Source organism: Hydra vulgaris, chromosome 02 (genome assembly GCF_038396675.1).
Source record: "Hydra vulgaris chromosome 02, alternate assembly HydraT2T_AEP".
Lineage (NCBI taxonomy): Eukaryota > Metazoa > Cnidaria > Hydrozoa > Anthoathecata > Hydridae > Hydra > Hydra vulgaris.
Window position 1 is genome coordinate 643,326 of NC_088921.1, and position 12,095 is coordinate 655,420.

The 12,095-nt window shown below is 28.1% G+C and overlaps 1 protein-coding gene across 1 annotated transcript; it reads right to left on the reverse strand.

Annotated features, from left to right (window-relative positions):
- Positions 1-9,330: 9,330 nt before the first annotated feature.
- LOC136076623 (uncharacterized) lies at positions 9,331-11,590 on the reverse strand. Its single transcript, XM_065789922.1, has 3 exons — positions 11,379-11,590; positions 10,023-11,051; positions 9,331-9,872 (listed from the first exon to the last, which is right to left on the reverse strand). Exons 2-3 carry the CDS (start codon positions 10,900-10,902, stop codon positions 9,523-9,525), a joined length of 1,230 nt encoding a protein of 409 aa, XP_065645994.1. The 5' UTR covers positions 10,903-11,051; positions 11,379-11,590; the 3' UTR covers positions 9,331-9,522.
- Between the last annotated feature and the right edge of the window lie 505 nt (positions 11,591-12,095).

Consider the following 12,095-nt stretch of genomic DNA (forward strand, 5'->3'; position numbering starts at 1 on the left):
CAAATTTTATGAAGCGATCCGTCTATTATTTTGGACCATTGAATCAAATTCTATATATTTTAATGGTTGTTCTACAAAAAAGCAACATGATCAGCAAATTTATATCAAGTGATCCGTCATATTTTATGAAGTGATCAGCCTAATCTTTTGATTATTTGAATCAAACTCTATAAGCAGTAATGGTTATTCTACAAAAAAACAACATGATCCGCCAATTATATCAAGTGATCCGCCAAATTTTATGAAATGATCCGCCTAATATTTTGATTGTTTGAATCAAACAATATAAGTGGTAATGGTTATTCTACAAGAAAACAACATGATCCGCCAATTTATATCAAGTGATCCGCCATATTTTATAAAGTGATCAGCCTAATATTTTGATTTTTTGAATCAAACTCCTTTAATTTTAATGATTGTTCTACCAAAAAACAACGTGATCCGCCAATTATATCAAGTGATCCGCCAAATTTTATGAAGTGATCCACCTAATATTATGATTGTTTGAATAAAATTCTATAAATTTTTATGGTTGTTCTACAAAAAAACAACGTGATCCGCCAATATGAATCAAGTGATCCGCCAAATTTTATGAAGCAATCCGTCTATTATTTTAGACGTTTGAATCAAATTCTATAAATTTTAATGGTTGTTCTACAAGAAAACAATATCATCAGCAAATTTATATCAAGTGATCCGCCATAGTTTATGAAGTGATCAGCCTAATCTTTTGATTATTTGAATCAAACTCTATAAGTGGTAATGGTTGTTCTACAAAAAAACAATATGATCCGCCAATTTATATCAAGTGATCCGCCAAATTTTATGAAGTGATCCGCATAATATTTTGATTGTTTGAATCAAACTCTATAAATTTTTATGGTTGTTCTACAAAAAACAACGTGATCCGCCAATTTGTATTAAGAGATCCGCCTAATATTTTGATTATTTGAATCAAGCTCTATAAATTTTAATGATTGTAGTACCGAAAAACAACGTGATCCGCCAATTTATATCAAGTGATCCGCCTAATATTTTGATTGTTTGAATCAAACTCCTTTAAGTTTAATGATTATTCTACCGAAAAACAATGTGATCCGCCAATTATATCAAGTGATCCGCCAAATTTTATGAAGTGATCCGCCTAATATTTTGATTGTTTGAATCAAACTCTATAAGTGGTAATGGTTATTCTACAAAAAAACAACATGATCCGCCAAATTATATCAAGTGATCCGCCATAGTTTATGAAGTGATCAGCCTAATATTTTGATTGTTTGAATCAAACTCCTTTAAGTTTAATGATTATTCTACCGAAAAACAATGTGATCCGCCAATTATATCAAGTGATCCGCCAAATTTTATGAAGTGATCCGCCTAATATTTTGATTGTTTGAATCAAACTCTATAAGTGGTAATGGTTATTCTACAAAAAAACAACATGATCCGCCAAATTATATCAAGTGATCCGCCATATTTTATGAAGTGATCCGCCTAATATTTTGATTTTTTGAATCAAACTCCTTTAATTTTAATGGTTGTTCTAAAAAAAAACAACGTGATCCGCCAATATGTATCAAGTGATCCGCCAAATTTTATGAAGCGATCCGTCTATTATTTTGGACCATTGAATCAAATTCTATATATTTTAATGGTTGTTCTACAAAAAAGCAACATGATCAGCAAATTTATATCAAGTGATCAGTCATATTTTATGAAGTGATCAGCCTAATCTTTTGATTATTTGAATCAAACTCTATAAGCAGTAATGGTTATTCTACAAAAAAACAACATGATCCGCCAATTATATCAAGTGATCCGCCAAATTTTATGAAATGATCCGCCTAATATTTTGATTGTTTGAATCAAACTATATAAGTGGTAATGGTTATTCTACAAGAAAACAACATGATCCGCCAATTTATATCAAGTGATCCGCCATATTTTATAAAGTGATCAGCCTAATATTTTGATTTTTTGAATCAAACTCCTTTAATTTTAATGATTGTTCTACCAAAAAACAACGTGATCCGCCAATTATATCAAGTGATCCGCCAAATTTTATGAAGTGATCCACCTAATATTATGATTGTTTGAATAAAATTCTATAAATTTTTATGGTTGTTCTACAAAAAAACAACGTGATCCGCCAATATGAATCAAGTGATCCGCCAAATTTTATGAAGCAATCCGTCTATTATTTTAGACGTTTGAATCAAATTCTATAAATTTTAATGGTTGTTCTACAAGAAAACAATATCATCAGCAAATTTATATCAAGTGATCCGCCATAGTTTATGAAGTGATCAGCCTAATCTTTTGATTATTTGAATCAAACTCAATAAGTGGTAATGGTTGTTCTACAAAAAAACAACATGATCCGCCAATTTATATCAAGTGATCCGCCAAATTTTATGAAGTGATCCGCATAATATTTTGATTGTTTGAATCAAACTCTATAAATTTTTATTGTTGTTCTACAAAAAACAACGTGATCCGCCAATTTGTATTAAGAGATCCGCCTAATATTTTGATTATTTGAATCAAGCTCTATAAATTTTAATGATTGTAGTACCGAAAAACAACGTGATCCGCCAATTTATATCAAGTGATCCGCCTAATATTTTGATTGTTTGAATCAAACTCCTTTAAGTTTAATGATTATTCTACCGAAAAACAATGTGATCCGCCAATTATATGAAGTGATCCGCCAAATTTTATGAAGTGATCCGCCTAATATTTTGATTGTTTGAATCAAACTCTATAAGTGGTAATGGTTATTCTACAAAAAAACAACATGATCCGCCAAATTATATCAAGTGATCCGCCATATTTTATGAAGTGATCAGCCTAATATTTTGATTTTTTGAATCAAACTCCTTTAATTTTAATGATTGTTCTACCAAAAAACAACGTGTTTAGCCAATTATATCAAGTGATCCGCCTAACATTTTGATTGTTTGAATCAAACTCTTCAAAGTTGAATGATTGTTTTACAAAAAAAAAACAAAAAAAAAACGTGATCCGCCGATTTATATCAGGCGATCTACCTACGCCAATTTTCAATTTTAAACAATGAGGTGGCATACCTGAAGGAGTTAAGCTGTTTCATAACTCAACAGGAAAATAATTTCTTTCATTAAGGTCTTCAGTATCAATTTGATCAACATTTTGATAAATTTTGACCTCACCCGGCAGATATTGAAGCACAACTTCATTGATTGATAATGCAGATTTAATGTTTATTGCTTAAAAACAAAATGTGTCTTGACAATACAAAAAAAAAAAAAAACGCAATGTATTAAAACCATATAGAAATAATATTAAAGTTTACCTTTTATAAATATTACCCGTAAAGAAAATTATTCTTATCTTAATTGTTTTGAATTGGATTTCATGTCACAAACTGTTAGAATATGATCAATAAAGTAAATTTCAAATCTTGATAATTTACTAAATTTAAACCATACTTCATCAGTTGGCAAACTAAACCAAAGTAATGATGCAAGGTAGAAGAACGCGGTAGAACTAAAGAAATAAATATTATAATATTATAAAATAATATTATAAAAAGTAGATTGTGAAATAGATACATGACATGATAAAATATATAACCAGTAAAATATATTTCTACCAGCTTCGGATGACTAAAGCAAAACTAAATAACTGTTAAATACATACATATATATATATATATATATATATATATATATATATATATATATATATATATATATATATATATATATATATATATATATATATATATATATATATATATATATTAGTAGAAAATCACTTAACAAATATTTTTTTTTCTTTTTCCATTTTACACTGTGTTTCATCAACAAAGATTCATCAGAAATGTTTTTTTCTTTGTTGATGAAACACAGTGTAAAATGGAAAAAAAATTTTGTTAAGTGATTTTCTACTAATATATAATTGCTCTGTTCTTTTAAGAACATTGAGCACTCTATTGTATAGAATACTTTTTAAAGTTGTTTTAATATATATATATATATATATATATATATATATATATATATATATATATATATATATATATATATATATATATATAAATATAATGTTAGTGTATTCTACAAATAGAGTGCTTAATGTTCTTAAAGAACAGAGCAATAATAAATTAGTAAAAACACTTATCTACTTTTCTACAACAATTTGTTTTGTCATCGGTAGGCTCATCTGATGGTGATACAAATTGTTGAAGAAAATTATGTCAGTGTTTTTACTTATTTATATATATATATATATATAATGTATATATATATATATATTTAATAAATATATATGTATATATTATATATATATTTATATATATATTTATATATATATTATATATATATATATATATATATATATATATATATATATATATATATATATATATATATATATATATATATATATATATATATATAAATATATATATATATATATATATATATATATATATATATATATATATATATATATATATATATATAGGGTAAAGGAAGGTATGTTCGTGATAAACTAACTAGATGTGTAATTACAAAGTCAATTTCAGTAATTTTACTTAATTACTTTAATTGTTTGATGTACATAGAGTAAAGTTACTAGAATCTATGCAGTTTTGGGATTTTAAGTCCTTTGATAAGTTTTTATAAAAGCTCAAAAGTCATTGAGAAAAGTTAGGTAATTTTGTGATATGATATTTAATTTCGTGATAGTGGTTAGGTAATTTCGTGAATACACAATAATATTTAAATTTTTCTATATTAATTAAGTATAACATCTGGTATAATATAACAAAAAATATCAACACTTGTTTTGAATTCATAACTATTCAATCAGACTTTAAGTTCATAAAATATAAATATAGTCAGGCTTATAAGTTAACAAAATTATAATAATACTTTCATTACTTTATATTTATATATAAAAAAAATATACTTTTAACATAGGTAGCTTAGAAAATAAAATAACAGACCTACAAAAAACTCTTAATATAATAACTATAATATTAACCATACTTATATCTGATTAACTTATTTTTCTAAATCACATTCTTGTTGACAACATGTATCACACATAAATACTTCACCAATGTCCTCATATGTTTGACAACTCTCATGATAAGGTACTAAACAATAGGAACACTGCACCCATTTTTTTCCATTTTTTTTTTTTACATCACTGTTGTAACTTTTTTTACAAACACCGCACTCCCAATCATCATCTTTTGAAGCATTTTTATTTTTTTTACTTTTTTTAGAACATACAGGAATAGAATCCTTTGAAGTTAATGGAATAGGTTGATCAGGAGGAGTCAGACACTTTGCACTTGAATCCCTTTTTGGCCTATTAGGGTTAGGTGTGGTTGGCTCTACAGATGGAATAGTTAACAATGTTTGTATAGCAGTATTACTGTGTGGTTGAATGATTAAAAATGTAAATTCATTTGAGGTGAAAACGTTAAGAAAATGTGTAACTGCGATAAGGAATCATAAGTTATAGGAAGTTAATAAAAAAACAAAAGTTTTACCATTAAATCAAGCATCTTTTCTAGTTTAATATTTAATAAAAATAATTTACTTACCTTAAAACACAAGTCTGGAAATAAAAATGTTGGACAAGTACTCCAAACAAATGTGCTGAACGCACGTTAAATAATGCTAAAGAATGTAAAAACTGATAGTAAACAATTGACGTATCACACGCACCCAACGACTATTTGTGAATCGACAGTAGTACCCCGGGGTACCATTTGACGCAATTTCGATGTTTTTGACTAATAGGTATGTTCGCTACAAATGCCGAGCGAAATATCACGAAATTACATATATCACGAACATACCTTCCTTTACCCTATATATATATATATATATATATATATATATATATATATATATATATATATATATATATATATATATATATATATAATATATATTCAAGGATTTATTGGGCATTAGGTGGAGGCAGTAAAGGTCTTGACATATCAAAGGTTTTCCATAAAGAATTGCACGCTTCTTCATAAGCTTTCATCATATGTTGCTTTTGAGAAAGTTTTTTAAATCATTGAAAAATGTGAATTTTAAGTTATCCTTGAAGGTCAACAGATCTTTCTCTTTTCCAATAACCTCTGGGGTTCCACAACTTTTTATGCTCGGTCCAGCATTATTTCTTTTTTCTTCTTTATCAATGATCTTTTGGACAATTAAATAAAAATTTAAAGTGGCTATATTTGCTGATGATCTTGCCTTTCAACAATGTCGCATCCTATAACATCCATTATCATATATAACTCTCAACACTGTGTTAACTCTAAACACTGTTTTTACTCTAAACACAGTTATAACTCCAAACAATATTATAACTCTCAACACTGTTCTTACTCTTAACATTATTCCAACTCTAAATATTGTTATAACTCTAAACACAGATCAAACTCTCAACACTGTTTTAACTCTAAACACTATCCCAAATCTAAACATTATTCTAACTCTAAACATTATTCTAACTCTAAACACTGTTTTAACTATAAACACAGTTATAACTCTAAACACTATTATAACTCTAAACACTGTTCTTACTCTAAACATTATTCCAACTCTAAATATTGTTATAACTCTCAACACTGTTTTAACTCTAAACACTATCCCAAATCTAAACATTATTCTAACTCTAAACATTATTATAACTCAAAACATTATTTTAACTCTAAACATTATTCTAACTCTAAACACTGTTCTAACTATAAACACAGTTATAACTCTAAACACTATTATAACTCTAAACACTGTTCTTACTCTAAACATTATTCCAACTCTAAATATTGTTATAACTCTTAACACTGTTTTAACTATAAACACTGTTCTAACTCTAAACACTATGCTAACTCTAAAAATTATTTGAACTCTAAATACTGCTTTAACTGTCAACACTTCTATAACTCTAAACACTTTTCTAACTCTAAACACTCTCCTAACTCTTAACACTGTTCTAACTCTAATTACTGTTCTAACTCTGAACACTGTTCTAACTCTAAACACAAATATAACTCTAAACACTATTATAACTCTAAACACTGTTCTTACTCTAAACATTATTCCAACTCTAAATATTGTTCTAACTCTAAACACTGTTCTAACTATAAACACTATGCTAACTCTAAAAATTATTTGAACTCTAAATACTGCTTTTACTATCAACACTTCTATAACTCTAAACACTTTTCTAACTCTAAACACTATCCTAACTCTAAACGCAGTTATAACTCTAAACATTATTCGTACTCTAAACATTGTTCTAACTCTAAACACTGTTCTAACTCTAAATACTATTCTAACTCATCTAGTCATTCTAGTTAAAATTTCAACTAGTTTTTTCAATATATTAAAATTTACATTAACAAATATCTTAAAGAAAAGTTGAAAGAATCTGAAAAAGTTTTCTACAAACATTTAATGCATTTGTAAACTTTGCGCAGACTTGCCTTGTACTCTGTAAACATTGATTCGGATAGACCTACACAAGAAGAATGAAACCATTCATTACAATTTAAACACTGAATCATTGAGTCTGTCGATTTAAAAATGCTACGACACACACAATACAAAGAATATTTTGAGGTTCGAACTACATTTTTTCTAACAGTTCTATAGCTATCAACAGGGAACTGTGTTATTCTGTAATTTTCAAGACACGTCAGCAAATGTTGGCGCATCAAGTCCTCCCTGTATCTAAAGTTACAAGGATCTTTTCCTAAACACAGAGTAACACAATTTGCTATTGCGTAAAAGCCACACAAAAGATCTTTCTGACGGACTACATTGCTTATGTTAAGCTCTATTTCAACAGACTGTAAGCAGGCAAATTTAGAAATTGAGTAAATGCAGTCTTTACTCGGAATGAGTTGCAGACTACAATAAATGTTGATTTGACTATCTTTACAATAGTGGTTAGAGGCAGTTACCCAATGTCCTATTGTTGAATCATTAAAAATTTGAACAAAAGCCCTGCTAGAAGCATTACATAGACCAGCAAAGCACAGAATCGGGTCTTCAAGACCTTTAATATCTGGAAATTGGCGCTTACACAATAACATTGCTGCAAAAATAATTTTATCATTGAGAAGCCCCATTGGATTTAAAATAAGGCTTCGATCAGCATTGGTGAGATTCAAATTTTCAAATTGAAGCCATGTCTGCACATCTGCAGTAACCATTGAATTTGTATCATCACAAATTAAAATAGGTGTTTCAAGTGTAGTTGGTTTCATATCTGTATTCATAACTGATGATAAAAATGGAAAATTTGATAGAGAATCTTCAGGCGTTGGGACACAGTTGTCATCAAATTTCACTCTCTTTTGCATCCTTTTTAATACAAACAAAATAATAGAAGAATAGTAGAAATGTAGGTAACATTGTTTACAAATATAATAGAAGATAAAAAAAGATGGATAACACCTAAAAAGTTAAAATGCAAATAAAGTTATTTACATTTCATTTTGAGATAACGGAATCTCCGTACTTAAACTTGCTGCAGAGGAAAGGATACCAACATGCAAAGTTTGAGACGCTAAGTCAACACTTTGATTCATGCTCCAACCATTTAAATTTCTAATGTCAAGATTGGCAGTTGCATCTGGTGCAGGGATAAAACTTAAATCGCCTTTTCTTGGCATCTTACATCCTGATTTTTTGTCACCTTTTTTACTAAAAATAATAAAAATTTTAAAAACTGACATTCTAGTGTAGATAAGATGTTACCTTATTGCATTCTCTTTTCTGGGATGTAACCCGAAAGACAAATCAGTCTATCATTTGAGAATTTAAGTCACTTGTTCCTTCTTATATATCTATAAACATATACAAGCATATATAATATATATATATATATATATATATACATATATATATAAATATATATATATATATATATATATATATATATATATATATATACATATATATATATAAATATATATAAATATATATATATATATATAAACATAAATTTATGTATGTATGTATGTACGTATATATATATATATATATATATATATATATATATATATATATATATATATATATATATATATATATGTTTGCATACATAAATAAATTATTATATAATTAAAAGTTTAAAGATAAATAGGACAAGTATATATATTAAAAATAATATCAGAGCTCCAGGCTTTAACTCCTAGTGACCTTATAGTTTTGCCAGGATCACTTACTTATTTAATCAAGTTAGATATTAAGATAAATCACATTTGTTTGAAACATATAACCCAAAATGTCATCAATGATTAGAATTTATACTTGATTGTATATTTTTAACTACTAACATTGTACTCGGAGATGCCAAATATTAAATATTTATTTAAATTTTTACCCCATTTATCCAGACCTTATTTAGACCGCCTCATGTTGAATAATATTGCAGATTCTTTACTTATATTCTTAAAATGTTTCCTCGTTTATTAGGATTATTTATTTATTAGGCACCTCAGAGTAATTTAATGTACCGTGAGTTACACCGCAATTTGGTCAAATTTATGATTTTTCGTTCACTACATTCAACTCCAATACTGCGTTTAACAGCTAGTATGTGACAACACATTGTTGAAGAAGGACACGTGCAGTTTTCCTTTGGATACAGCTTCACAACATGGGCATTTCCGTCAGGTGCAGAGACTGTAAAAACTTTAAGGCTTGGAATTTGTACAACATTAAATGTATTAGAAAGCACACATATTGATGGAGGTATGAGTTGCTGGATTGGTATATTGGCAGCTGCTTGCAGCTCTGCAATAACAAGCTCTGGATTCTCTACTTTTGGTATGTCATCTGTGTTATCTAAATTATTTAAATTTTCAATTTAAAACATCATTATTTACTTGTGAGAATATCGCACATTTGTAAATATTTACTAAATAATTATAAAATCCAAGGAAAAAATAATTACAAATAAGGTTTTAAGCAAACAAGTATATATATGCGACATACTGATTAGGAGACTGCTGTCAATGAGAGTGTAGGGTCCAAAACCACTACAACTCCGCTTAATTTCTGTCAAATAGAAGGTCTGAAGGCGATGCATTGCAACAACCATTGAATCAACAGGCGCTTCTTTCCAATCCTGAAACTTTTTAATAACAGCATTTAGTGATTCCGATACATTATTTGTAATTATATTATCTGTTAGACCAACAAATCTGAGGTAACCAATATAAGATAATAAAATACGTGAGTGTAAGTGGTCAGAAAAATAAATTGAGAATGCTTCGCTCCAAGAAGGTCTTAATGTATCAATTTTAACTTTTAAACAGATCTCACTTTCACATCTGAGAAGTTCCTGCATTTGAGATTTGTAAATAACTATTTCTGCATGACAAGCACTGCGTTTTTTTAACCAAACCTCAATATCAGACAAAATGTGATTGGAGCAAGATACCAGATTCCATTTTGGTAATACTTTTTTTATTGCTTTGCTAATCCCACTCTCACCGTCTGTTACAATCACAACCTGATTTAGAACTGGTAATTTTTTTTTTAAAGATTTGAAGAAACTTTTATGCACAGTATCAAACTTCCTGTCATGTAAAACAAATGCTACAGGCATGCAAGGCTTCTCAACAAAACAACTTATTTTAGCCACTAGAATGGATAAATAAAAATCTCCTAAATTAAATGTTGTATCATATGAAAAAAAATTTTGAGAGCACATGGCAAGTTGACTAATTAAATTTTGCATTCCAAACAAAACCGACAAGTCAGGATAAGTGGATATGGACCACACAAAGCCTGGAATCATATATGCCAGTTCATGTAAAGTTAAAAAAGATTCAGTGCCTAGTTTCATACTAGCGGCTTTTACACTACGCATGTACTTAAACTGTCTTGAATTTCTTGGTTGAAATTGGACCTGGCTATCCTTGCAATCGAGAAGAAGGTCCTTGTAACTGTGGGAATCAGCAATAGCATCTCGCACAGAAGAAGCTGTTGGTAAGAACTTGATTGGTTTTCTGGAATTACCTGAAATATATATACATGTACACACACACATATAAATATATATGTATATATATATATATATATATATATATATAAATATATATATATATATATATATATATATATATATTTGTATGTGTGTGTATACACTGGCGTATGAAGCATAAAACAGGGGAAGGGGGGGGGGGACTGAACCAGACAAAGTTTAGAATGAAAAAGAGAAGGGGCTACACAACATGAATTTTAATTAAAAATATTATTAAAGTAGGTTTTATTTAGTAGTAAACTTACCTAAACCTTTTAAAATAAAAACAAAAACCATTATCAAAATGCAAGATATATATTTACCATGAGGAACTAAAATTGCAAGGTCATGGTTACCGATGTAATGGATAACAACAAGATCTGTCCGACTCAGATCACAGTACACAAACTTCTGGAAATCATTTGAAATTCCTGTTGGTGTAACTGTGGCAAAATGGATCTTTGTGTAAAGTGGTAAACCCCGAGGAATTTTACTGGACCCATTTTGCTTCCACCTATACCCATCTGCTCGCCAATCATCTAAAAAATAATATAAATATATATATATATATATATATATATATATATATATATATATATATATATATATATATATATATTTGCATATACAATAAACAACCACAATATTTACATGCAATATTACTTGGCAACAAATAAGGAGAATTTAAACTTTTGTGTGAATTAAAAAGAGCAAGTGTAGCGAGAATCACCAAAACATAGTTTAACAACTCATTAATTGTACAGTTAGAAGGTTCCACAGTATAAAATAAAAATAGATTTGGCAGGCAAAAGGGTTGAAATTGCTGGAATTATTGGAATTCATCATTTCAATTAAGTGACAGTAATCAGGACAACCAAAATTGTTGAGTTAAAAGAACAAAAATATGCGCAAACAAACAAAGTTTAAAACATGCAGAGGTAACAATAAAAAATACAGCTGAGAACAAACCAAGTTTATACTGAGATAATAATTCATTATAAACAGAATAGAAAATTTATGGAACATATTCAGGTTGTCAG